The sequence below is a fragment of the Anomalospiza imberbis genome, chromosome 20 (genome assembly GCF_031753505.1).
Source record: "Anomalospiza imberbis isolate Cuckoo-Finch-1a 21T00152 chromosome 20, ASM3175350v1, whole genome shotgun sequence".
NCBI classification, from domain to species: domain Eukaryota; kingdom Metazoa; phylum Chordata; class Aves; order Passeriformes; family Viduidae; genus Anomalospiza; species Anomalospiza imberbis.
In genome coordinates, this window is record NC_089700.1 from 7,497,626 (window position 1) to 7,525,479 (window position 27,854).

At 41.8% G+C, this 27,854-nt stretch overlaps 1 protein-coding gene across 2 annotated transcripts; it reads left to right on the top strand.

Moving 5' to 3' along the window:
- Positions 1-386: 386 nt before the first annotated feature.
- GOSR1 (golgi SNAP receptor complex member 1) lies at positions 387-27,722 on the top strand. Of its 2 annotated transcripts, none has more exons than XM_068210519.1 (9): positions 387-504; positions 858-972; positions 2,241-2,328; positions 2,527-2,634; positions 3,706-3,797; positions 3,945-4,019; positions 18,258-18,287; positions 23,879-23,961; positions 25,178-27,722. In XM_068210519.1, exons 1-9 carry the CDS (start codon positions 474-476, stop codon positions 25,300-25,302), a joined length of 747 nt encoding a protein of 248 aa, XP_068066620.1. In that variant the 5' UTR covers positions 387-473; the 3' UTR covers positions 25,303-27,722. The 2 variants fall into 2 exon arrangements, with proteins under 2 accessions (XP_068066620.1, XP_068066621.1); XM_068210520.1 differs by having other exon boundaries at positions 858-966.
- Positions 27,723-27,854: the final 132 nt, after the last annotated feature.

Consider the following 27,854-nt stretch of genomic DNA (forward strand, 5'->3'; position numbering starts at 1 on the left):
GGATTGGGATGGGGATCGGGGCTGGGAGAAGCGGGATTGGGATGGGGATCGGGGCTGGGGGAAGCGGGATTGGGAACGCGGTCGGGGCTGGAGGAGCGGGATTGGGATGGGGGATCGGGGCTGGGGGAAGCGGGAATTGGGATGGGGATCGGGGCTGGGGGAAGCGGGATTGGGATGGGGGATCGGGGCTGGGGGAAGCGGGATTGGGATGGGGGATCGGGGCTGGAGGAGCGGGATTGGGATGGGGATCGGGGCTGGGGGAAGCGGGATTGGGATGGGGATCGGGGCTGGGGGAAGCGGGATTGGGAACGCGGTCGGGGCTGGAGGAGCGGGATCGGGACGGGGACCGGCAGCGGCGCTTCCCCGCCCGGCCGCTGCGCGGCGCTGCCGCGGGAGGCCCGCGCGGCCCGGCCTGCCCCGCTCCCCCCGGCCGCTCTGCCCCGCCCGGCCCGCGCTGACGTTGGACAACAAAGATGGCGGCGGGGAGCAGCAACTACTGGGAAGGCGAGTGGGGCGGGGGGCGGCGGGCACGGGGAGCTGCGGGGCCCTCCGGGGCGCGGCCCGGGCACGGCAGGGCGGGACCGCCGCCGGGGCCCTTCTGCTCTCTCCCGGGCGGGCGCGGGCGGTGCCGGCCTGTCAGCCATGAGGCGCCGGTGCGTGCTGAATGACCCCCGCGGCCCCGCCGGACGCTCGCGGTGCTGCGGGTGAGGGGCTGCGGGTGTCCAGCCGCGCCCTCCCATCGGCGCGGGGGCTTCCCCAGCCACGGGGGTCCCCTCTCCCCTGTGGGTCTCTGTTCCTGTGGGAAGCGGAGGTGCGGGGTCCCCGCGCGGGTCCGTGACTGTGCCCGCCCCGTGCAGATCTCAGGAAGCAGGCGAGGCAGCTGGAGAACGAGCTGGACCTGAAGCTGGTCTCCTTCAGCAAGCTCTGCACCAGCTACAGCAGCAGCCGAGACGGAAGACGCGACAGGTATAGGTACTAGCCCGTTTTTTTATGTTTTAAACGCTGCCGGTGGCGCTTGGTGCGGTTTTATCGTTTGCTGAGTGCTGGTCCCACCTGTGGCTCTTAAGGCTTGGCTCCTTGGGAAGCTTTCAGCGCTTCTTGCTGCTGGTGTTACTCTTGATGTGGTGTTGGTATGTGAGTCAGGCTGTGGGTGACAGGTCACTGGGGAAAGCTGGATCTAAACTTCCTTCTGTGTGGGATCAGTGAGCTTTTTAATGCTTGTTATGTTGGCTTCATTCCGAGTTTTTCTTGTATTAAACTACCAGGAGGTTTTCTGGGTACTTCAGTATTAGGGGAATTTAGCTTTACACCTCCCAGGTGGGCTGGTGTGCTATTTGTGAGCTCTTCCCTGCAGTTCCACAGCAGGAATTATCAACCTCTCTGTCTATTTACAGCCTTTTCTTTGCTTATTAACTGTATCAATTGTGCATGTTGCTGCTTTAGGTATGTGTGCTGATATTTTTCTATTTTGTTTAATTCAATAACTGAATCCATTTTGTACCTCTCCCTCAATTCACAGTTCTGGAAGCCTGAGAGCACCTCAGCAATGATCATGTTACTCTTGAACAGCCCTAGTTTCACTTTTGTTTCTGCCTCTGTGCTGTTACTTGCCATGTAATCTAATGGTTTTTATTATTTTTGCTGTCCTGTGCCAAACCTACTTCTCTTACTCAAGGCAGATTACCGGAGCCATGAGTAGTCTCTGAAGGGTGTTAGTTGCCACAGTTGTGCAGGCTGGTCTGAGATTGGACTTTTCCTTGTGGTTTCAGTTTAGAAGCAAACAGGGAAGGTGTGTGAAGCTAATTGTGATAAGTGCTGTGGACTGTGTTGCTCTGTAGGACAGTGATTGCTTAATAGGTCACAGGGTTGTCCTAACACTGTGTTATTAAGCTGTGATTATGTTGCTGGAGTAACATGCCAAGAGTGCAGTGCTCTCTCCTGCCAGTTAATAAATAAATCAAGCTTAAAAGATGGGGGGAGGAGGACGCTGGTACCAGAGAGGTGTGTGGTGTCAGGCATTTCTTCCCAGGAGAGGTGGTATTTCCTGCAGGTGACACTATGTCATCTTTTCAGCTAAGAGTTAAAGGCATGCAGAATAAGAAAATGTATTTTTTCAGAGCTTATTTAATCTCTAGCAAAGCTGGGTATAGTGGAGCTTTCCAACCCCTGTCACTGCTGTTGCTTCTGGCATTCATGAAGTGATGCAACTTTTCAGTAACCGCTCCTCCTCTTCTCCTTAGCTCTGACACAACTCCTCTATTAAATGGATCGAGCCAGGACAGAATGTTTGAGACCATGGCTGTGGAGATTGAGCAACTTCTGGGAAAGGTAACTCGAGTTACTCTGGGTTTATTTCAGCATTTAGGCAGTATCCTAATCCGGATTTCTGTGACGGATATTAGGACATCCCAGGTTGCTGTTAGACAAGGTGTGCATGTCTAGCTGCCTCCTTCAGCTTGTGCATTGTAGTTTTCTTGCAAGAATAAGCCATTTCACATTTTCTGGGGTGTTTTTTTTCCCCTGCAGCTGACTGGGATAAATGACAAGATGGCAGAGTACACCAACAGTGCGGGCGTGCCGTCGCTGAACGCGGCGCTGATGCACACGCTGCAGCGTCACAGGGACATCCTGCAGGTAACAAAGGGGCCTCCTCCCTGCCTTTGGGTTCTGTCTTTGGCTAAAATAATTATTATTATCTGTGCTGGTATCACAGCATGCTGGAGTGTCTCACCAGGAGGTGTGAATGCCACTGATTCCATCTCACTTTCCTTCTCTCCAGGCACCCGCTGAAGTCTGAGTTGAAGAAAATTGTGCTTTTTATGTCATTGCTGACTAGAACTTAGCTGAGAAAGAACAACAAAGGGTGCTGCCTTATGTGGGTGGGTTTTATCTAGCAAAAGGAGAAATGTAATGAATTACCTTGTCTGTGTGGTTTGTCATGTAACAATGTGCAAGGGAACATCACACTTCAGAAAACATGATTGTAAAAGCTCCTAAGGTTCTCAAGGGAGATGAAGGAAATGTGATGGTTACAGCTACCAGTCAGTGCTATAAATTAACCATGTTTTCATGGTATAGTCCTGTTAAAATGCTTATTTTATTTGGCTGGTCGTGTACAGTTTGATTTCTGTTTGGTATCTGTGCAGTCCATACTCAGTGTGAAAAGGAATAGCGTTTGTATAAATGGTTACAGTAGTTTTGGTGCTGCCAGTTAAATTTGTTTTCAGAAGTACCACCTGCCTGAAATGGTTTAAAATGTAAAATTGCATCTTAAAAATAGCAGTCATCTTTATTGTTCAGAAAAGACTTTTTTTATTAATCTGGTGTAACAACAGAATAAACTCAAGAATGTCTTCATCACACCAAAGAAGTAGGTTTTATTAGGGCTTCTGATGGGAAATATCAGCACAAACCAATTCATCAGAAAGGTGAGGATATCTGAAACTGGGAGAAGGAATTGCAGTGGATTTCCCTCCACAACTGTAGCTGCAGCCATCAAATGTAGCAACTACTCCTAGAGCAGTGAGTTTTAAGAATACTTTGGATTAACTTCCAGCATTTTTGCTGTTAAATTCCTGAGTTGGTCTTGCACTTTGTATTAGAGAACAGTTGACAATTTTAAAGGTGGCTGATCTCCACTGGGTGTATTGTGTTGCTCAGATGACCTCAGGACCCTAATTTTGGGATAACTGTTTGTTATTACAGGATTACACACACGAATTCCACAAAACCAAAGCAAACTTCTTGGCAATACGAGAAAGGGAGAATCTGCTGGGATCAGTACGGAAAGACATCGAGTAAGTTGTGTTTGCTGCAGCAAAGGTGTGGGACTGTCCTCCGAGGGAGAAGGTGCAGAGAATGCTTGATGTCTGTGCTCTGAATAAAGCAAAAGAAGTTCCTTGAATTCACAGTTCTCATTGAGGTTCTGTTCTGTTGGATTTTAGGTCGTACAAAAGCGGGTCTGGCGTGAACAACAGAAGAACAGAGCTGTTCCTGAAGGAGCACGAGCACCTTCGGAAGTAGGTGTTGTTTCCTCTCTGCTTGTCTTGGAGCTGCCTGACTTTTCTGGGGGGTGAAACATCTGAATTTCATGCAGCTGATTAAACTCAGCTTGTGCTGAGTGTGAGCTGTGTGGGGTAGGTAATAGTCGTGGTAGTGTCAGTGACTGGGGCTTTAGGATCTTGCCACTGACAGTTTTGTGTTGTCTTTAGGGGCTTTTGCAAATCACTTGTGACTCAGACCTCCTCCTCCCAAGGGAGTGGATGCCTTTCACTCTGACTGGGGTAAAGCTTAAGAAACTAAACTAAGAAACTCCCATGATTTGGCTGGGTTTCCCTCTCCTTTTCTTTTGTCAGTCAGACAGAGAAAAACCTTTTCTCCTTTTGTCTCTACTGAATGTGGACAAAAGGTGATGGAAGAGATTAATTCCTAAATTACCTATGCACTTGAATATTTGCAAATCAATTCTAGGTTAGCAGATAACAAGCCAAACAGAAAGCACTTTGTTGTTATTCCTGTTGCAGAAAGGGCATTAAGTTCTGAGTAGCTGCTTTGTGTGTCCTTGTTCAACGAAAACAGCACAGGTGAGAGCAAAGAACTGGAGGGTTTGTGGTTTTTAGAGAGACAGGAGATAGCTCTGGTCTTCCTGCCTCTCTCCTTGCCTGTAGTTGTGCTAAATCTCAGGCTCACACGAGAGGGCAGGCTTGCATTAAAAAAAAAAAAAAAACAAATAAATAAATAATTACATGTGGCTTTCTTCTTATGAAACTTATAGCCAAAACAGCACAAAAAACTTCTACAGGAAATTAAATCAATTTTTTTTTCAGTTGTGGCTTATCACCACTTCATCCTCAATTTTGTGTAATATATTTAAAACTTAAAACTTGATTGAAAGCTTGAATTAGGACTTTATTAAGTATGATCTTGAAATAGAATGGTTAAATATTTCTGGAGTTGTAAAATACCCTTCTAAGAAACTGATATTGCCCTGAGTCCATTACTTTGAAAAGTTTGCAAAAATTAAGAGCAGAAAACTTACAGCATTTTGTAAACATTTTCTGGCTGATGTCTTCAGAATTTGAGCCTAACATTTATTGAAGCATTGATTATTTGGGGTTTTTTTTAATATACTAAACTCTGCAGTATGTTTACCGGATTAAAATGCATGAAAAACAAAGTTAAGGCAGTTTTAGAAATAGTTTAAAACCATCTGGATGATTATTTGAAAATACTAAGACTTGAAAAATACCCACCACAACACTGAGGAAAACAAAACCAGAAATAAGTGTGAGCTGGGGATCTTTAGTAAACAGGGCCAAAACTAATCATTGGATACTCTGCAAGGTGGAGATAACTGTAAGGACTGTGAAGAAATCCAGTGTAAAAGAAGGAGACAACATTGGCAAGAAATCAAAGCTTGCAAAACTTTTGAATGGAGAATCAGTAAGCTCAGAAAAAGATACTGGCAGAGGAAATTATTAGAGAGTTTCAACATATTTGTCTTCAGAGAAAGCAGTTAATGAGCTATTCATGCCAAAAAGCTGCAAAACCTAAGAAAAGGTCCCAAGAAATTACCAGGAGCTGGCAAATTACACCAGACTTGCTCCTAGGATAAATTGTCAAGCTTTGTGTGAGTCATGATGCTGAATATTTGTAGTGCAGTAAATCCTGGTGCCAGACTAATTGACAGAAGCAGATGATGAATATATTTACATGAAGACACAGGAGTAAAAATCCAAATGTTTTCAGTCGAGTGAAATCTATGAAAAGAGCTTGAAAAACAGGAATATAAACTTTACAATGTATTATTATATTCTCCAGAGCAGTGTAATAATACCACAGGAATTGCATATTCATGTCAGATATTGGAGCATTCACTTGGTCTTCACCCTGCTTAATTTATTATATTAAGTACTTCAACCTATTACATATTTATTGCATGATCTGATAACAGAATGTGTGACCTGCTGCCCCACTGCTGGGTGCCAGACTCTTCTGTCAGCCTTTTCCTTCATGCACAACCATGTGAGACAGGATAAATTCTAAACATTTATTAGCAGGTAATAACATGGTTATAAAGATCTTTTAATGACACTGTGATCTCATTCTCAAAACGTTTTTAAATATCTCAAGATGACAAAAAACTTGTCAAATTTCTCTTCAAAACATACCTGCAACAATTAAAACATCTGCAGACATCTTAGGCTGGACCTGAGGCAGCAGCATGAATCTGAAGTGGATGTTAACCCAAACTGGGGTTTGCTCTGGGCTGGGTTTCCCATGAATGCTCTTCAAAAAGCTGCGGGCTGGGATTGTTTGTGGGGTATCTCACTGGGGAGCAACCAGAGAGACAAGAAACTCCTCTGCATTTTGCCTAAATCTGCCTCTTTCCTTTTTGTGTCACACTGTGAACACCACAAAGAAGATCCTCTTAATGCTACACATGTAGGTAATCCTAAAAAAGGAGAGGAAATGAAAAATCTGTGAGTACCAGATGCTGATGAAGAAAAGGTTCCGACACACATTAGGCAGAAAGGAATGGCAGAAAGCACTGTGCAAACCCTGCCTGTGCCTGGTTTTCCATTAAGCCCTGAGCATCCTGGAGCCATTTGGCCTCCCTTTCCCAGGGTGGGGCTGGCTGCTGTGTCAGTGCTGCTGGCAGCAGTGGGGATTTCCACCTTGGAATCCCAGTGGAGCTGGGACAGCCCTCGGGCAGGGGGCCCTGTGCTGCTGCCCCCCACACTAGGGAGGGTGAGGCAAAACACATTATGTTCTTTTCCTCTCAAAAGCTTCACTGCTGCTCAGTCCACTTTATAAATCAGCTCTTTGTTGGGAAGGGAGATTTGTCTAGTTGTGCTGCTGGCTGTGGACAGGAGGCATGAAGTTTCCAAGTCACTCAGTTTCCTGTCTAAGTTCTAGACAGGTAATTCAAGAATAGCTTTACCAACCACTGGAGAGATGAACAGTAACACCTAATTTTTTAAATAAAAAATTAACCCCTGTTAATTAAAATAAGGTTGGCAGACAGATGTTGTTGAGTATTGATGGCCTCTTAATATTTTTACCTAATACCTCAGATTTCTTGGCATGTCACCTGCTAAAGAAATACCCAGTCTAGTGTGGTCGTGTTTGCTGTCCATTTTTGAAATCTTGTTTTCTTGTGTCTCTGCCATTCCCTAAAGGTATTTCATCTTCTCTGTCTGTGTGCTTTTGGCCAGGGGTACAAACAAGTCATCGTTATTCTTCTAATGCTGTTTTCCATCTAAAGAAAACAATTTTGATGAATAGATCTAGCTTAGCATTTTAAAAACTGCTCTGAAAAGTGCTGCCTCAGAGGAAACAATTCTGTTAACTTAGAGTCTGCCCTGAGAAATTCTGCAGTTATTGATGAGTTATAGTCTTAAGTCAGCAAAGAAGGAACTAATGTCCTTGATTAAATTTGCAATATTGTGTGTGTGTGTGCAAGTGAAAATCTCCCTTGTGTTGTAGGTGAGTGATACCAGGGGGTACTGATGAGTTTCTGTAAAAATTGATGAAATCTTCAGAAGTTTAGATTGAAATTACAGATGTTATTACTTATGATGAATTCCTTGTAAAACAAGGTGAAAACACACCAATTCTATCATTGTGGGGCAACTGTGAGATTATTACTCAGCTCCAGCACTCCAAAATTAGTCATTTATGCCTTTTCTAAAAGAAGTGGCTGGTGGTGAAGCAGGTGCCTGTGTGGTGCAGATATCATTAGCCGTGTTTTTAATTGTTGTCAGATGACTGCATGTTTCTGCTGGGTGTTGCTATGCAGCCTGTGAATCTATCCAGTAAAATTTTTTTATAAATCCTCTTAGTTGGAGTCTTGTGTGTGAGTGGTGCAGGTAGATGAGATGAACCTGCTGCAAGTGTTCAGACACCCCTGCGTGTCTTAAAATGTTCAAAACTGGCAGAGGGGGCCAGGGTGCCGGAGTAGGTGGGTAAGGAACTTTTTTTGAAGGAGGAAAAAGAGGAGAGCAGACAAATCAGAGGGATGTATGCTGCATGGGAAAGACAAAAGAGGAATAAAAGAAATGAGCAAAACAAATAACAGGAACCTGCAGCAGTTGTGTAATGGTGCTAATTAATAATACATACCTGAGATGATGAGGAGAAATTAATGTTTGTGCAGTGCTTCATGTATGTGGAGTACTCTGAAGTAGTAAACACTTTTATTGCTTTCATTATGGCATTTTGTTATCAGCAGAACTATTTCAAATTTCCTGCTGTTGTTTGGGCAGAAAAGGGCACACTGAGTCGAGAATAATCACCAGGAAAACTGCTTCCAAACTTTGTTGGTGGTACAGGCAAGATCTTAATGGAGGGAGTGACTTACTGACTGTTTTTCCTCTAAATATTTTTCTTTCCTGACAAATTTTCACCTCAACACTGATCGGCAGAGAGAAATCAGTTCAACAAAATGCAGAGACGCCTTACAGGGTTTTTGGTTATAGGTGATGTGATCTTTTGGGAGAAAGCTGCCAGTTTTCTACCTGAATAGAATTTCTTTTTCTTTTGTTGTCCCTGTTCTCTGTTCTGCATGCCCTGGTTTCCATTCACTGTGCAGTTGCTGCTCGTGTTCCTGTGGATTTCAGTGAAACTTCGGGGTTGGATTAAGACCAGAGAACTGTGGTTGCCTCCCTTCCCACCCCCTCCCTAATTTCCAGTTGCAGAGGACACACAGATGCCTGGACAGGGACTGCCCACAATTCACCACTTCATCTCCTTCATCTTCTCTTGGAAGCAGAGAATTTAGGAAAACCAGCTAATTCACCAAGTCCTTTTTCCATCCCAAGGTGGTTGGGGAAGCAGCAGGGAGGGAGGAATGTGATGAGCTCTTCCCTGAGTGCCTGCTGCCTGCCTGCTCTGCAGCCTCAGAACTGCTGAGCTCCACTTTAGTCAGGCCCAGTAAGGGCTTTCATTTTTCTTTTTTTTTTTTTTTTTTTTTAATTACCAAACTTGCCTCTTAATTAAACTGATTTTTTGTTTGTGTCAGAGCAGAATGCAGTGTTCTTGTGGTTCCATTCTCTTAATTTGAATGCAGATTTTAACTGAATCAGCACTTGGGAATGAATAACCTTTGCTGTGTAGCAGTTATGAGAAAAACCCAAGCAGCTGTGGCCTGGGAGGACAGAGGAGCTCTGCATGGCCCTGCTCTGGAGGGTTTGGATCTGGTGCCATTTGGTGCAGCCCTGCTGGGCAGGGCTGGCGAAGGGCTGCAGCACTTTGCCCATTGAACTGGAAGTTTACAGTGCAAGGAGGGATTGGGGAATCTAGGTTAAAACATCTCTCTGCTGGCCATTAATTGCAGGAGCTCTGGCAACGGTGTGCTGCCGTTTTCCCAAACACTGTTGGCTTGTTTTCTTTGTTTCTGGAATAAGGAAGTTTGAGAAATTGCTGCATTAAAAGCGTGTGTCAGTGCTGGATGGCTGTGGTAATCACCTCACTGCCTTTCCAGTGAGTACCTCAGACTTTTGGGGCAGGACTCTGTGCTCTGTCTGAGCAGCAGCACAAAGAAAATGCTTTTCAAAGAAAGGATTTGAGCAAAGGAGGATTTTTGGTGTTGCAAAGGCTTACTTAAGGATGCACAACAGCTTGTCCTGTAATCCTGTTTCAAAATACAATTCTAGTCTGTCTTTCTGCTGTCTCCTATTCTGTTGCTGCAGAGTTTTCTTGATTGCATCAGTGATTCTTTCCTTTAGCCTTATCTCTCTCTGGGCTTGAATGGGTTTTATCTCCAAGGCTGCTGGCAGAACCTCTGTCCCCTGAAGACTCCTGGCAGAGGGACACAGGGCCACTCTGAAAGTGGCTGGATCAGCTTCCCTTGTCACAGTCCCAGACTGAATATGACACTTGGGCACATCATCTACTCAGCTGCAGCATCAGACTGAGAATAATTTGCTGTTTTCTTAGTTAATAGTAAATAATGTTCAGAGAGGGAGACAATTCATGCCTTCTGGGAAAGGAGAAACTTCACTATATATAATTATATGACTGTTTGAGCAAGTTATTGAAGTAGTTCAGTGAGAATTTGGGGAGGTTCAAAGCTTCTAGGCAATGAAGGAAGATGCTCTCTTGGGTATTATTATTATTTATAAATAACTTGATAAAAGGTCATGAAAATAAGCCAAGCAATTCAGGATTTAAGAGGGTTTTTTTCCTCTAAAAATAGTTTGAGCTTCATTAGGGTAAAATCAGCTATTTCTTTTAATCTTCCTGTGCTGTATTTAGGACTTAAAAAAAACCCTCTACCCCAAACCACTAAACTAAAGCTTCTATGTCTCAATGTTTATTTGCATGCTTTCCTGATAGTTGGATTGCTTTAACAATACTGTAATCAGTAATTTCCCTGACACTGATGACTGTTGTGACATTTTTATACCTCAGTATGTCTAAAGTGATAGGGACACCAAATGAAATAAGCCAAAAACATCAAACCCATCAGACACAGCACAAAACTTAGTTTGGGAATTTCCTGTGTAACTCTCAGTACAAAACTGAATTATCCAGGTGACAAAGGATGTAGCCACAATGACATTAAGAGCTTCAAGCTCATTGTTTGCTTTTCATCTGTATAAAAAGTGAAGGTTTATGGATGAAATGCCATGTACCCCAGGGATAGTGGCTGTGGAAATTCTTGTAGATCTTTATGATTGTCTGCAGAAGCTAAAGAGCAAACCCTCACAGAGTGGAAGATTACCTTTATATATAATGGAAAAAAAAAGTAGCTGGGACAAAAACTCTGCTCTGGTTCTTGATTCTGGGTTTCCCCTTAGAAACAGCACTTTGCTCTTAATCTGGGGAAAGGGAAGGATATAAAACCACACTTCAAACTTCAGGGCTCTGTGGTTTCTTCTGAAGTTTTTTTGCTCCTTTCAGAAATAAACAAGTCACTGATGCATGTTTTATTTGTTTTTAGCTTTCCTTTCAACATTGTTTCTTAACTAGGACAGCTTCCCCCCACCAAGGTCTGTATTGAAATTAGAGCTTTCAGCAGTGCTGAAATCCTTCCTGCATGGGTTGGTTCTGAAAAGCAGGTGCAGCTTTTCAACAGAATCATCAATGGTGGAGTTTTATAGAATTCCTCTTGTGCAATCTGAGAATCACTTTTGTATTCTAATGCAGCATGTCATTTTTTTGTCAGTGTGGCTGTGCACTTCATTATTCTTTAGGGCCAGAAGTGCTTGCTCATTATTTGCTATTGGATCCTTCAGTAAAAGCAAGCTGTTGAACTCAGTTTGATGTGTACGGGTATGTTAAATAGTGATTATTTCCATTTTCTCATATACAGAGTGTATCTCTGGAAAGTTACCACACTACTGCATAAATGTCATTCTTGAGTTTTATTTAATTTCAACCTCTCCTATGCAACAGAATTAGGTTCTCATTCTTGGCTGCTGAATGATTGCTGTGCAGATTCCTTTGTGTTCTATCAAATCCATGATGCTAAGCAGAACTAGATCCAAATTACCCTTAAAGCATCCCTATTTTATCCTAATAATAGAGTTTTGTTTAGATCTTTTCAAAGACCTTAGTTCTGTTTTGATTTGAAAGATGCAGAGTGTTTTCCTCTCACTTGAGAGACTTGTTTATATCAAGTATAGTTGCACTTCTGGAAGAATGCATCTTGTTCAGTCTCAGATAAAAAGCCCTAAGAACACTGGGAAATTGGGTCAGAAGAAAAATGCTGAGATCTTTACCCATTAATGAATTGCATCCTGGGTTTGGCTTGTGGATGGTTGAAATGTGGTGTGCACTTTACATTTTGAACCACAAGTGTTTGTTATGTTGCATAGTTAACTATGCAGCTTTAAGAAACATTTTCTGCAACTTAATTAACGGGCAGGTGGAGAATTGTAAATCAGGTACCTCAGCCAAGTCCTGCATGAAAGCCACAGAGCTTCTCCCAGAAAAACCTTCAAAACCACAGCAGGTGAAAATGCAGTTAGGGAGCAGAGCACATGTCTGTCAGTGTGGATTTTAGGGTTTCATACTACATTAAAAAGTTGGGTTGTCATCCTAAGGCTAACTCTCACTTCATTTCTGTGTTAGCTGGACTGGAAATTAAAAAGATATTAATTATGAAGTTGTTTATGTGATGGGGCTCTTGCAGAAGACATTCCCCCTTGTGTTCTTCTGGTTACTTAGGAGGGTGTGAATAGTAGAATGACTCTTTAGCTTTGCCAAGCTTTAGTCAAAAAACACTGAGCTAGAAAAGTGATACAATCTATTTTGTTACAGCACAGATTACAAACAGCTTGTGTTTGTTGTAAGCTGAGCATCTCCTGTCTGTGTGTGCCCAACAAATCAGCCGTGACAGGTTATCCTGGGAGAGCTCCATTTTAGTCAGGTCAGTGTCAGATAGCAGAGCCTGTGTTGCTTGGATTTGAGGGGTTTTCCCTTTAGTTAAAGGTCCCATCCAAATTCCATGGTTTAAACCAGGGGAAATAATGCAGACATCCCTGCCCCTGGCTGCTGGCAGAGCGTGCAGATGTAGAATTTGAGGAAATGCCTATAGAGTCCATTAGGAAGTTACTGGAATTGTTCTGACAGTTGTGGTTGCTGATAATGACTTACAGTAAGGCCTGCCCTCCTCAGTCCATTTCACTTTGTTCCTATGGGTAATATGGAGCAATTACATGGGGGGCTCAGTCTCTCCAGGAACTTCTCCCAAGCATGACTTGAGGCCTGGTGGTGCCATCCTGGCACTGGTTTGTGCTCAACCAGCTGCTGCACTTCACGTGGACAGCAGGAGCTGTTCTCATTTTTAAAGTTTTTACCTGAGTTCTTTGGGTAAGCTGAACACTGCAGGTTATTGAGAAGCTCTTATTCTCTTATAGATTTGCTCTGAGGGAAGAAGTATTGCTGCTGCTCACCCTCTTGGGGCTCTCAGGCACTTTCCCAGTCATCTGCATGCCAAAGAGCTTTCTTGGCTAACTCCTCTTCTAGAGAAACAATTCTTCCACTCTGGTAATTCCCAGACAGCTCCATGGAGTTCAGTGCAGGCTATACCCTTTGGAAATCCAGGAGAAACAGCAGTTGGTGTTCAGACCTGTGAAGGTGGATCCCTGTTTTAAGGGAGAAAATCCCTTGGTACTTGTTTGCCTCCTTTAAACTGAGTTAGAACAACTAATCTTTTTATTGGTTATGTTGCACAAGATGTGTTTATAGGTGTTAGCTGCAAAGTGTTTTTCTTAGTGTATCTAAAGTCCAAATGGCTGGAATTGATGAGCTGTTGAGGTATTTACTTAGTGATGTAGCTAGAAGTTGGATTTTTAGCTGAATTTATGTTACAGGATTGCAGTTGGAGGGAGGAGGTTTCACCAGATTCTTTTCCTGGAAATCCTTTGGCAGATTCTTCCCAACAGTGAAAAGAGATGCCTTCTATGTATTTTTTGCCCTCATGTACAATTTCTTTCCATCTGGAAAGAAAATTGGCACCAGACAACGTTGGTTTACTCTTGCCTAGAGCAATGGATTCTGTTCCAGTGCCTTTCATTCTAGATTTAACAAATTGTTTGCACTGATGAAAAGCAACATGATAGTGCTTTTTTCTTTTCCAATTTTGCAACTATTCCTCATTCTTACTGAAAGTGATTTCTGAGATGTGCAGAAATAAGCTTACTGAGGTGTTCAGAGATTGTAGGTGCGATGATGTTGAGCAGATTTATACATTGATTAATGCTCACATTTGTGCTGGGCTTTGCGTTTGATTGTTGCCTTCTGCAACAGACAATGTGACAAAATTGCATTTCCTTAGCATCCTGATTTGTGTTTGAATTAACACTCTAAGAAAACCAACAAAAGAGAGCAGTTTGGATCAGAATTTGATCCTTTCTTTGCTTTTAGAGTGGTTTCTGTGGGGAAATTCTTTATCCCTGAAAATGCCTCCTGCCTTTGTTTTTGGCCACCCAGGTTTTCTCGTGCTGGAAGTGGAAGATGTATGCTTCATGGTCAAATGTATTGGTCTTAGTCAATAAATACACTTCTACACCAATTCTTGTTTTCTTTAGCAACTTTGAAACTAAATGGAATCAAACTTGGGGCAAGTCTTATATAAAATCTGGAATATCTTGTTATCACAGGAAGTGGGGGGGAAGTGTTCTGTTTTACATTCTTCTACTTAAGTTTTTAAAGAGCTTAATGATCTTATGAATTTTTAATATGATAAGGAATGTTGATGGCAAGCAGAAAAAATGAGTTGGGGATAGAGTTTTTTTTGTGTGTGTGCACAGTGGTTTTTTTTTCATTGTTATTATGAAGATGGAGATAACTGAGTGTATAAATCAGATTTGCCTCATACCTGTATATTTGTACTAGAGTGTGTTTTGCAGGATTTGCATTCCTGGAAGCTCCACATTGCCTGGTGATCCAGGACTGTGAAAATACAAAAGATTTATTGGAAGCAGTTTGAGAGAGCAGAGGCTTAGTGATTTATCTTGCAGTTAGAGAAAGAACAAAGTAAAATTACTATTTCTGTAGTTATTATTTCTGAAAGGAAGAAAATAGTTATCAAGTGCTATATTAGTTTATTCTGCAGGGGTTTCCCTGTTCCTTTTAAATTATTCTATGTGATAATATTGCCCTTAATTTCATCTGAAGGGTTTAAAGCATACCGTGAGATGAGTTGTGTGCAGATGAGTTTTACTGCTCTACCCTACTTGGTTTGGGTATCAGCAGCAAAATCCATGGATATGGGAGAAGCCCAGTCCTCAGCTAAGTATTCATCTGTATTAATGAATTTTATTTTTGCACAAACACAGAGATTTGCCTTACAAACAACATAAAATGCTTTCTTTTAATTCTGAAAGCCTGATGTGGCGAGCAGGACCCTTTTCTATCACAGAGGCAATATTTCACTTAATTTCTCCTTCAGATTAATTTACCTGTCTGCATATTTAAAGCACAAGCTGTGCCATCTTCTGCAGACAGCAGTTGCACAGAGGCCTGGGTATTTCATATGCATGGCTGCTGCTGCTGGGCTTGTGCCATTCTTTACAGGAGGTGATTGCCTCAGCAGCTTCCAGCCTTTCTTTCCTGTAGTATTTTTAAAAAGCTTTGTCTGTCTGGACAGGTGAAAATGCAGAGTTTATTGAAACAGATGGCAAGTCAGATTAATAATGCCCAGAACCATCTTTTGCTTGGATGTTCATAAGGAAATGTCCGCTGGATTTGTTGTCTTTGCTTGGACAGCAGAAGAACAAAGTCGATAGATTTTAATTTAAGAGCTTCTTTTTGTAGTGTTTTGAATATGTGAGTTAAGCACAATTGCCTCGTTCAATCTTAATTTTTTATTCTGGGAAACGGTTGAAATGAACATTATTTTTAATTGTGAGAACAGCTTCTATTTGTGGAGAGCAGGTTATTAATAGTCAGAGATCTGCAAACTTCCCTTGTGTCTCTGGGCCCTGTTGTACTTTGTGTTCTTGATCTTCCTTAAATCTGACTTCTTTTTATGGTTATGAGCTGTAAAATGAATGAAACAGACGCTTTTGTTTGGGTGTCACTGTGTGTGAACTTTACAATCTGTATTTGCCAAGGAATCCAAAGCTGCGCATCAGAATCTCTGAAATGTTCCTGCTCACACTGCCTGCCTTTACCAGAATCTCAGGGAATGTCATGGCCATTCCTGTGGAGTTTGCTCACCTTGCAAGGAGAGATGAGTTTGGAAATCCTCTCAGGACCTGATTCTTCTTGGGCTGGGAAGAACACACTGGAAGCTGTGCTAATAAATCTGTGCTTCCTTTAGTCTGCCCTTACCTACACATCTTCATTCTGAAGAAAATTCCTGTGTATCTCATCCTTTTAAATATTTGGGGTGACTCCACATAAGTTGAGAAACATTTGAACTTGAGGCTTCAGATGCCTGCTGAATGCCCTGTGTTGGCATTTGCAGCTCGTGCCTGTGTGTGTTGGTGTTCAGAAACTGGTTTTTACTGGTTTATACATTTTTATGACCTTCTGTCATCATTTTACAGGTAGCTACATTCCCAGAGTTTATTTTCATCTGTGTATAAACATACATACACATAGAAAAATTAAACAGTGTAATGTAATCTGAAGCTTTTAAGTCACTTCTTGTGTTTATGTGTCTGACTAAGTAATACAGCTGCCCATCTACAGCTTTCTCTGACATAAAAAGCAGTGAGTATCCCTGCTACAAACTGGCAAGCCTAATTTTGGTGCTCTAAAAGCCTTGGAGGACATCCTAGTTCACTTGAGGTCTGTAAAAGTGTTCAGCTTCTCTGTCATCTTCAGTTCATCAGCATAAAAATTCTATCATTTCATCAGTTAAATGGACAAAGAGCTGGTAATGATTTTTCTAAGGTAGGTTTTTTAATAGGGCTGTTCTAACATTTTCTTCCACAGAACTTTTTTAAGTGTAACCTGCTACCAGCAAGGTTTTTAATACCTTTTCATTGATAATTTTTTTTTAAATAATTGAAGCTTTTCTAAAATGATTCATTCTTGTGCACTGCTCTTGCTTTTGAGGCTGTTTTCTAATGGTTTTGCAGTTTATTCTGATTATGCCCTGCCCACATAACACACTTGTCTGTTAGAGACTATCTATGAAAGGCACATTCTCAGCTGGATTGTGTCTCTTGGAGACTCAGCGATTACAGAAATCTTTAATGCATTGCTTTCCTGTCCTGCCTGCCTTGGGGACATGGGGAGATGCTGTGAGACTGCTCTGTGTACACAGCTAGGGTGTTTCCCTTCTCTGTGCCTGTGTGATAAACACCACACAGTGAATAAAACTGGTTTTATTTGCTTAAACCAACGTGCTCACAGCTGATGTGAATCTTAGAGAGCGTAGCTCTGTTTGCTGCCCCAGTCGAGTCCCTGGCAGCTTAAAATTGAGCAAAATATTTTTAGTGTTCTGTTCTGTGTCTATATTTCAAGCCATGGACAGCCTGAAATAGCAACCTTGGTGTTTTCACTTCTCTTCACAGAGAAATAAAGTCATTGTGTTTGCCTCTCCCCCTCCCCTGCAGGTCACACACGTGGCCCAGCACGCTCCTCCAGCTGGAGCTGTGGGGGGATCTCCAGAATTCCTGTGGGAAGGAGAAAAGTTCCAAATCAGGCAGCTCTGGCTGAGTCAGAGGCAGAGCTGTGCTGCTCTGGGGGCTGGCAAAACACTTGGAATGAGGAGGGTGGAGGATGGAGATGGCCGTGCCCTATTGGCATCTTTGAGTTTGGAAGCAGTAAATTCTGATTTAATACTGAAAGCAGTAGCAAGTAGAACATAAAACTACTTTTGTGTCAGGCTGATTTCCTCCTCAAACTGCAAACTCAGTATTTCTTTGCAGTTATTCTCCAAGAATTTGTGTGAGTCTGTGGGACAAACAGAGCAGTTGTAGGGGTGCATTGCAGTTTCTGCACCGTGGGAATGATGCAGGCACTGTTCCACGTCAGGGGTACATTGCAGATATTGATTGCTGTAACAACAGGTGTTTTTCTGGCATTTCACAACTGCCTGCAAAGCAGTGATGAAAACCCTGTGTGAAAGTTGAGTACAGAAAAGGAGCAATAGCCGCACTCTTGCAAAGGATCTTGTTACTCTCTTTGGGGGTGTGTGTTGGGTTTTTAAACGCAGTGTCCTCTCTGGGCTGTGCTGGAGGCTGCCCTTTTCCCAGGGATGCTGCCCGGAGCTGGATCAATGTGTGGCGGGCAGGGCAGGGCTGCGTGTCAGCCAGGCCTTTCTGTGACACATGGCGTGTGTTGTGTTCCATCAGCTCAGCTCTCACCCAGCTGCTGTTGCCACAGAAGGACTCTGCCAGCATAAACCAGTGCTTGGGGAGCTGATCCTGAGCAGGGCTCTGAGATGGACCCAAGTCTCAGCTTCTTAATCGTTAATGACATTTTTTGAAGGGGTGAGCAGGATTAAAAAGCAATAAAATTAGCTACTCCTTTCTCTAACGCTCCTTTCCAAACAGTCCTCCATAAATCACAGTGCCTTTTCTTGTCTTCTCAATGTTTTATGTGTTCTCCTGAGCAGCTGCTCTTACTACATTTAGGAAATGCTGCTCCAGAGGATACTCCAGTGCTTCTTCTCCAAAGTCTGTATAAACCAAACCTGTGTAGTAGCAAAATATTACAACATCCAGAAATAAAACATTCTAAGAGCAAATTTATTAGGATGGTGATGGGGATCATTGATCAGTGATCTAAAGTAGTACTTAGTGCTTGTTACTTTCTTTAACTTGTTTTTTTTTTCTTCTGGCTTTCAGCTCAGATCGACTGATAGAAGAAACAATAAGGTAGGAATGAATGTAAAAAATTTCATTATTTTCCATGCAATCAGCATTTCCATTAAATTGTTTCTAAATATATCAGTCACTATATTTATACAGTAACTCTATTGTTTCCAGCTCCTTGGCAGTATTACAATGAAATGCTGGTGGGTTTAGTTTGGGATTTTTCTATTCAATATTGACATAAGAATGTTGCTTAAATATTTTATTCACCCTAGCTTAGAAAATTTGGGTTTCTGCTCAAAGGTGAATCAGCTTTGGAGCAGAGTGAATCTCAAGCTGAGCTGTTGGGGGCTATTCCAGTAGTCAGGATGTTTCTTCTCACAGTGACACTCCTCTAAAACCTGATTTCTGTAACCTTTCAATGTATTCAGAATATTCAGCACCCAGTGTGCAGCTGATATAGGTAAGGGTTTTCACCACAACTGCTTGAAAGGTTATTGCTGTTGTACATTTATTTATCTTTTGGGGTTCCTGCATGGTTTGGATACTAAAATGATACCTTCTCTAACTGATCTAGACATTTTAGAACTGTAGCGACACAAATTTTATTATCTGTGCCCTTCCTAAGCCAACCTTTTGCAGACCAATAACTCAAACTGTAATAATGCCCAATTTAATGGTTTTAAACTTTATATTATTGCTTTAAAACAAAAGGGGAAAAAAAAGGTAAGAAAGCAAGTAAGATATGCTTTCAGACAATGCATGTGCTGACATAAATGCCCAAGAAGAACAATTAGAGGTGCAGCAAGGCAGTGTCCATTAAGGGCTGGCTGGCTTAAGTACACACAGTGGGCTCAGGATAATTAACATGGAGGAAGAAGGTGTTAAACCACACCAGTGTGCAGTGATGAACCAGAAGTGATCAGTGCAATAATACCTGAAAATGTGCAATTTCACCACAGCCTCACAGAAATATTTCACCAGCTGTATTTGTTTTGGGTTCTAGTCCTTTCCTCAGTAAAAACCTCTCCTTTATTGCCATGCTTGTAAACCTACTTTTCCATCTCAAAAATGCTCAGTGTTTGGTGAATTTCTTCTTTGATGCCACTCCAAGAAAGCAGAACATTAAGCAGCCCATGGTGATTTATTACTCTTAATATCCTGCAAAATCACTTGTAATTATTTTTAATTGTATCATTGACCTGGCTTCTCAATTCCGTGTCATCAGAGGAGCTCAGAGCTCTCAACCTTGCACAATTTGTTATCTGTAGTAAACTCTTGCTTGAGTTGTTGCCAAAAATGTTCTACATTTTTTTGGTACAAAAAGAGCTGGTTTAGTAACGACATGGGGTAGGAAATGTAATTCCACTTACATCTGAGTTGAATTCTGCCTCTGTTAAAACCAGGGTGAATTTTTTTGTTGAACTCTTTTTTTCTTGTGGTCCCCAGTAGTGTTTGGGTGTGACATTAATTGATGGCAAATCCTGCTGCCTTCGAAGTGAATTTACCAGATGGGAGTTTACCCAACTCACCAATTGTTTTCTCTATTGTAACACAAATAAAAGAGGGAATTGTGCAGAAGAAGCTGTTTGAGGACAGATTCCTTGAGATGTAATTAGCTTATTCTGGCTACTGCTCTTTCTTCAAGGTTTACATCTGCTGCAGTTCATTACTCATTTTTTAATTAAGCAAGTCAGGAAATCGTGTTTTATTTCCTTCACACTTCTGTTTCCTCAGGGTTTGTTACTAAGTACTGATTCCAAACACTGGAAAGCACATTTTTGTGTGTGCACAGGCTTTTGTTGACGAGCTACAGCCACTAATTGTGAGCCCTGGCTCTGATTTTCTGTCGGGAAGAGAAGTGAGGAGTCTGACTCTCTGCATGTCCTCCACTGATCAAACATCCATGCCAGGGAATTCATGGGCACCTGAGCTGAAATGATTCAGTAGCCACAGCAGTGAGCAGGGCTGTCACTCCACATGTGTCGTTATTACTAAACTTTTAATCAATTTTTAAATGAATTACGTGCCATGGGTTCTTACTGCAGCATATTTCTCTCCAGAAGCGAGTGGGATGTGCTACTTTGTACTGCAGTTCTTTTGGAACAGCGTTCACTTCTCTTGGCCAGATTTAAATATAAGCAGAGATTTTGCTTAATATGTTTGGAGTTCTCAGGTTTTCATTTTCAAACATTATCACTTCTCCAAAATAGCAGACCATTTATTTCTTGTTTTCCAACAACTTGTGTTTTTACGTTGGCTCAGTTGGAATATTTTTTATAGTTTTGCCTGTACAGTGTGACAGGTTTTTAGGATTTTACTGCGATTCTCTTTCTGAGGCCTGATCCATCAGTGTTTGTATATTAGCAGATTGGACTGAAGCCTGATCAAAGCCATGGTTTTGTTTTGTTTTTTTTTTTTTTAATTGACTCCTTATGTATTTGGGCTATCTCTTTAGGTAATGATTAGGATTTAATAAAAGGTAAAAACTCTTTTGCATTGAGTGTTGACTTTTTAGAGGCATGAGCCACGTTTTGAGAATTCTCTCATTTCACAACCACCTTGCCAGTGTCCAGGCAAAATCACTTGCATTCCTGGGGAGATGTTTCCTATGTTTTCATCTTCGGCTTCATCAAAGGAAACGGTGGAATAAATAAAGGAATATATAAAGGAATTTGCCAGGCTGTGTGTGCAGGTATGCACTGATACATGCACATATCTGTATATTTAGAGATACAAATATAGAAATGTATCTCCAGACAAAGAGTAAGTGATGCAATCAGAATTTTTACCAATTTAAACCTAGAGCTTTCATTTCTATGCACAGTCACAGAGTCCATTCCCTAATCATAGACCTTGTCATGAATTTCAATGAGCAGGTATGATTCATGGCATGCAAAATGAAGCAGAAGTTCCAGTAATACGTGAATTATTTGATTTTTAATAACACAACTTCTTTCTTTAGAGTTTTGTTTCAGTTCTCCAGCAGTGTAGATTTGACTGATGTGTCTCAATGGGTGAAGCCAGGAGTTGATTTTTTTTGGTACATTTCCCTCTGTGACACTGGATGGATGTGGCTGCAGTATGGGGTGAAATAACAGCTTAAACATTTATTTAAGTCAAAACTCTTTGCTTCCGAGTCAGGCAGCGTTAAAAGTGTATCTCTGCAGATTAGACTTGTCCATCTGGGGTAATGCCTGGAAGTGTTTATTACCCTGAGGGTTTTATGCCAGTGAAAAGAGCAAACTAAGTACAAATATCACTTGGGTTTGCTTTGGAGGGAAATTTGGCCGCTCGCATACCCACGGCACTGCTGAACAATCAAGGGCAAACTTGGAATGTGGCAGAACTTTTGAGGGAAATATGGCTGCAAGCACAGGAATTTGAGATTCTCCTGCTGCTCTGGGGAAGAGCTAGGTGGGTGTTTTATGGCTGTGACCTCGGGCTTAGCTGGGAGAGATTTCTGCAGTAGTGCAGCAGTGCTGAGTGTTGTGCTTGAGCAGGGCTTTAATATTAAATACAGAGAGCAGGCCAGATACCATCTGGTTTTAGAAACTTGGTTTACACCCAGCTCTGGTAGTTCCAGCCAGTGCAGCACTGAGAATAGTTCCTGCTGGTTTCCAAGTGAAATGTGGAATCGGGGTCATCTCCATTCCAGTAAGAAATGTTTCATCTTTTTATCGTAAAGGTCGCGCGCGAGTTCCGGAACGTCGGAACCAGGTCCTGCTGGCCTGGGGAGGCTGTGGTGGGGAGTGACTAAATGGGGCCAGTGTTGTGAATGGGAAGAATGTGATTAATTTTTTAAAATATGCACTTGTCAGTGAGGCAATGGCAGCAGCAAGTCCATGAACATATGTCAGGGATGGGAATGAAACCAAAATTGTCTCATGAAGGGTATGAGGAAGCTGCAGTGCTCAAGATACAAGACCAGTCTCTGGACTGGTCCCCAGGAACTCTGTTTTCTGCTGCTTCTTAAATTTAATAATCCCCTTTACAGATCTGAAGGCTTAGATATAAACCAGCTCAAGGGTTGAATAATCAAATTACACGTGAACAGCATTGCTTTTTGCTTGAATTTTGATTTGTTAATAGTAGCTGGAATCCAGTTAAACTCTTGTTCATGAATATCACAATTACATTTCATTACTAGACTGTATCATATTAAAAATGGTAATTACCCCAGATTTTTTTTTCCTTCAAAGCTCTCCAGTAAAACCCAGCCCTTTGAGCTAAATTCTTGAAAATACTGGATTAAAAAAAATTAAATTGGTTTCAGTCTCTTAACCCTTTACATCCTGCCTTTTTGTATGAAATGGACAGTTTCACTCCCCAGATGTTAAAGCAGGAACCTTGTGTTCTGTGAGTAATTATTTCTAAAGTCATTTTGGAGGTGGCTCAGGAACACTTTATATACTGGCAATCATCTTGTATTTTCACTTCTGTAAATGAATGGATGTTTTAATGAGTCATTGGATGCATCTTACAAAAAATATGGGACTTAATTCAGAAGTACTTTGAGAGACACTGTATTAAAAACTCATCTGGACAAATATCAAGTCAGTGTGGGGGTGGGAGGTAGGAATCTGTAGGTTACTGAACAAACTTTCCTGTGTGCAGATAGGATTTTTTTCTTTTTTAACTTGATTCTTAGTAATTCAAAATTCCCTGAGTGCTCTTCTTAACAGCGAATTTTTAGTGGTTTTGTGAGTTTGTTGTTTTTTACTTTAGAGGACTAAAATAGCTGCATTGAAAAATTGTATGTTTGTATCAGGTAAAAGCAGCATTTCACATTTCCCTACCTCTGAAATGACAGCTTTAGTTTCCTTTTATATTTTTCTGTTGTGTTTTTCCACTTAACTTTTACTCCTCCAGAACATTTCCCCTCGATATTTAAGGCTCATAAACTCATCCAAGAACTTATTTTAATCATTGTTATTCCTGTAGATGAAGTCAACAGCAGTAGAGGTGACTTTTCTGAGTTATTATGCAGCCTTATTGTATTTCTGTCCTGCTTTATGTGTTCTTGAAACACATGCCAGCAAGGAGAGCAGTGTTTGCCATATTTTTCTTTCTCAGGCACTGTCTTCAAGCTTTGTCAGCTGAGAAATTCTTTATCATCTTCATTTAATATCTTGTTTTTAAGATCAGAGTTGCTTTTTTTCTGACCTCCAAAACGTATTAAATTTGAAACGGGAAATTCAGTTTGGTATTGGTTAAAGAAACAAAGAAAATGAAAACTTATATACCATGGGGGATATTCTTAATTAGGACCAGATCTCAGAAACTGATTTTTTCTGTTCTGTGATGGAAGCATCATTTGGGATGATACAAACTTCTAAATTTAAAGCTTAAGCCACGAGAGCATAATTCTTATGTTGCTTATAATGTCAGTAATACCAGCTTTCATTGGGGCTGGAGGAGAGAAGTCAAGCCCTGCCTGTTTCAAGAAATCTCAGTGTTTCATACTGTTAACAGTTAATTTAAAACTGAAATAGTTTAACTGTAAAAGAGGGAGATTAATGGAAAAATTGTGGTTTCATTCATGTTGCTTCACCCCATTCATTGTCCTCTGAAGAAGTGTTGCCTGCTTGTTCTCCTCTTGTGTGAGCTGTGGATTATTCTTAGCACCAACAACTTGATCTTTCTTTCCCCAGCATTGCCATGGCAACAAAAGAAAATATGACTTCACAGAGAGGGATGTTGAAGTCAATACAAAGCAAGATGAATACCTTGGCAAGTATCCTTTTTCCTAAAAATTATTGGTGCTGCCTGTGCCTAAGAAGAGTTATGGTACAATTTTTCACTGTCATCAGCAGTGTCAGTGGCTCTGTGACCTGTACTGTCAGCAGTGACAAACAGGCCAGGTTTTTATCAGGCTCACCTGATAACCTGACTGAAGCATCTTAATGGTAAATGTGGTGAATAAGTTGGTTTTGGTCAAATTTGGGCACTGCATATAAATTAACAGAATTTAATTTTCAGGTAGAGGTCTGCGACAGCATTTCATGCCCTTCCCTGCTGTATGTTTTGGTAGAAGTACAGTTTCATTTCAGGTCCTGCTTTTTGCTTTCAAAAAAGCTGAAGCTTGGTGTTCATCACTGCTTGCTGTGGTTTACAGCTAAGAGTAGTCAGGGCCTGAGTATCCTCTTGTCTGTCACACTCTTGTAAGATTTTGTTGGTTTCTGTGCATATTCTGTCTCAGGGCTAAAGATTGTGCCACATTGTCAAGTCAGGCACATTTGTGGTTTTCCCACTTATTCCTTCCCTTCTGTCAGTGGACACCGTCAGCACTGTTTGACCAGACACATGACAGCCTGGAAAGATGCATCTTGCTAACCCAGAAACTTCATTACAGTTCTTAGCATTTGGCAAGAACATTCCAATAACATTTCAGTAAGTTTGGCCTTAAAAAGATTCGATTCCAAAGACATGAAGCTCTGAAGCTGATTGTCCTGTTGGCAGTTGTATTTTGTACATTAAGAGATAGATTTACACCCTCGTGGTTTTACAGAGCTTGCACAGCGTGTGGGTCATGCAATGTGCAGGATTTTCTCAGTCAAATGCCTTTGGTTGTTCTCTTCACCAGTAACAGAATCCCATTGAAGAAAGTAAGTCCACAGATGTTTTATATAACCACCCCATTTTTTTTTTCATTCTCATTTAAACACAATTAGTAAAAGTAACTAAGCCTCACATACTGGAGATTAAAATGCTGGTAATTGAGGTGATCAGGTGGTGAACTCTGTGTAAATGTGAACTCTGTGTTCCCTTTTCTCTGCTGGTCTGCAGTCAGTGAAGTGCAGTTGTAATCCTGCTCCCTGTCCATCAGCGTTTACTGCTCCTGCTTCCTCCAGCTTGGGAGTAGTTCCAGTGTTGGCATTTCCCCATACAGGCTTTGGGGCTTGTTGGTGAATCCCTGTTTGTGCTATGACCTTGACTCAGAGCCCTCCAAGACCGTTTTCCAGCAGTGAACAGCCTGATCCAAAGGATCAACCTCCGGAAGCGACGGGATTCCCTCATTTTGGGCGGCGTCATCGGCGTCTGCACCATCCTGCTGCTCCTGTACGCTTTCCATTGATGGATGCTTCCCCCCTGGACTCTGCTAAACCTCATCACCACCTTCCCTCCTCCCAGCCAAGGAAAAGTGACTGGGGGAAGCATCAGACTTCCACAGCCTGCTCGTGGCTGGGGCTGTCAGCATGATGTCTGCAGCTTCTGATGGTAGACACTGACACTGGGCTTGGCCTGAAGCTGCAGCGTTTCTCCTCCCCTGCTGTTCACCTTCCTTTGGGTTAAAATTGGTGGGATTTGTTTGTCTTTAATTCCCTTTCTCACTGCAAGGTAAGTGCCCATGGGATGCTTAACCAGAACTGGGGGAACAGTTCCAGTGCTCAGCAGTGCTGGGGAGGTTTGGTGCTGGCTGGGGAGAGGGAGAGGATTAAGTTTGCCTTGTGTGGAAGCTCAGCAGGAAGGCTTTTCCCTCTAATCCCAGCCCAGTACTGAATTTCACCCAGAGAGATGAATATTGCAGCTTTAAGCCTTCAGGTTGCTTCACTACTAAATACATGTTCTGTAATTCTTCTTAACTCCTGGTTGAGATTCTACTTATTTCTGCATAATTTGTGTTGTGAAAACTGTGCTTCACACAAATTCCTCAAAGTTAACAAAAAAAGGGGGTTTCTGTTCACTTTTTGTACAGAACATGAATATGAAAGTACCCTCTGAGGGAGATCATAAGATTTCTTGTGGCTTTAAAGGGACTGACAAAGTCTTACTGTGTAAAAAGGGGGCACAGTGTCCCAGCAGCTGTTTACTCAAGTGTTCAGTCATCTGAAAAGTGACCAAACCTGAGTTCACCTGAAGGAATCTTTTGGGTGCACACACTCTCATTTTGGCTGGCATCATAAAGATCTTTATAAAGACATGATAAGCAGTTTACAAAGCCTATACTGTAATTTAGGTGAAGTTATTCTGATAGTGCAGGTAAGAAGGACATGATCTAAACTGTTGATTGGAAATTAAAATAATGATGGTTATAGCTGAGGCAAAGGTGTCTGTGAGCAAAGGTTTTGGCCATAACTCCTCCTAGCAAAGAGCTGACTGTATGAATAATGAAACAAATGTTATTTACCATTATCTGGGGGCGAAAACATTTTCTTGGTCTGGACAGGCAAAAAGAACCCTGTGCTTTGGCTGTAAACAAAGCTGACATCTGCAGTGGCTTTGATACTGCAGCCTCCCAGATCACAGATTTTTCTGCTCTTTCAACAGCACTTTTCCACCTGTCATATCATAACCCAATAAATTCAAACCTTGGCACTGAAACACCTTTCTAAGAACTTGATTAACTCTTTTCACAATCCACTTAGAGTGCTCCTAACAGATTCCATGTATTCCATCACCCCCAAATGTCACACAGTCCCCAGGTTCTCCTCTAGGACAGAGTCCAGCGGGACGGACACAATTTTTTACTTCATTTTATAGTGCCTGTGAGTTGGAGGGAATAGAGACTTGTGTGGTGTGCAAATCCACCCAAAATGTCTGGATTTAAAGTCTTCTTTGCAGACTTAATAACCCAGTGCTAAAAAGTCAACAAGGGCTTCTAATCAGCCATCTTACCATTGGGATTTGGAAGCATTTGGAACTAAGACGTGTAAAATTGTGGGGCTTGTATTTGAAATAAAGGGTGATTATTTGGTTGATTTGGGAACGATCCCATTTGGAGATGAAGTGTTTATTAAGGGGGTTTATGAAAAGCTTGATGGATAAAGGAGGGTTATTAATGGATCTCTGTGTTGGGAGATCAGACTTCTCCCTGTTGCCTTCTTTGATTCCTCCTCTGCCCTAAGGGACCCTGATCAGCACTTGTGCATCTGTTTAGGATTTGTAGGATTTGGTTGCTCTATAGTTGGCAATATAAGATGTGCAGTACCATAAATAAATTCATTTATTTAATCTTATAACAAGTCTTTTTATTGGACTTAACTGATTATTTGGTGCATATATTTAATCTTATTGTGAAAAAGCTGCTATGGAAAATATGTAGATTATAATAAATATGTAAACATAATGGATTTTTCATGTTATGAAAATGTTATGGAGGAACTGATATATTTTAGTATAAAATAATGGAAATATGCTGAATTATCTCTGATAAAGCTTTACTGGAAACGGTTTCGGTGTTGGCAGCCCCTCCATGGTTTTTGTTTGTGCTGGTTTTGAGTCAATTTTGTGTTGAAAAATACATTTAATTATCTTTGGAGTTTTCCTTTCATCATCATCTGGCAGAGTGAGCGGGTGTTGTGCTGTGCTCCCTGGAGGGGTGTGTTTGCATCTGGCCCAGGGAAAGGCTTCCAAATTCAGGAGAATCAGCCTCATAATTCATCTCTAACAACCTGGACCTGTGGTCAGAACAATGGACTGGAAAATGAACACAGTGGATTGTAGCATTCTGCCTCAAATCCCAAAATACAGGTTTGTGTACCTCCTGTTGCTAAATGTGTTCTTGGAGTTTTTCCTTCTGTGTGGTTCCTCCTGCTCTGAGGAAAAAAAGATGTGGTTAAAGAAGTCTCATTCCTGCAATTCCTGCCAAAGTGGCGGTTTCCTAACTCAACCCAGCAGAAGCGTGCT

Coding starts and splice junctions, on each gene's coding strand:
- GOSR1 (XM_068210519.1), top strand. CDS start 474: ATGGCGGCGGGGAGCAGCAACTACTGGGAAG. Junction 505..857: donor GAGCAGCAACTACTGGGAAG/GCGAGTGGGGCG, acceptor CGCCCCGTGCAG/ATCTCAGGAAGCAGGCGAGG. Junction 2,635..3,705: donor GTCACAGGGACATCCTGCAG/GTAACAAAGGGG, acceptor TTGTTATTACAG/GATTACACACACGAATTCCA.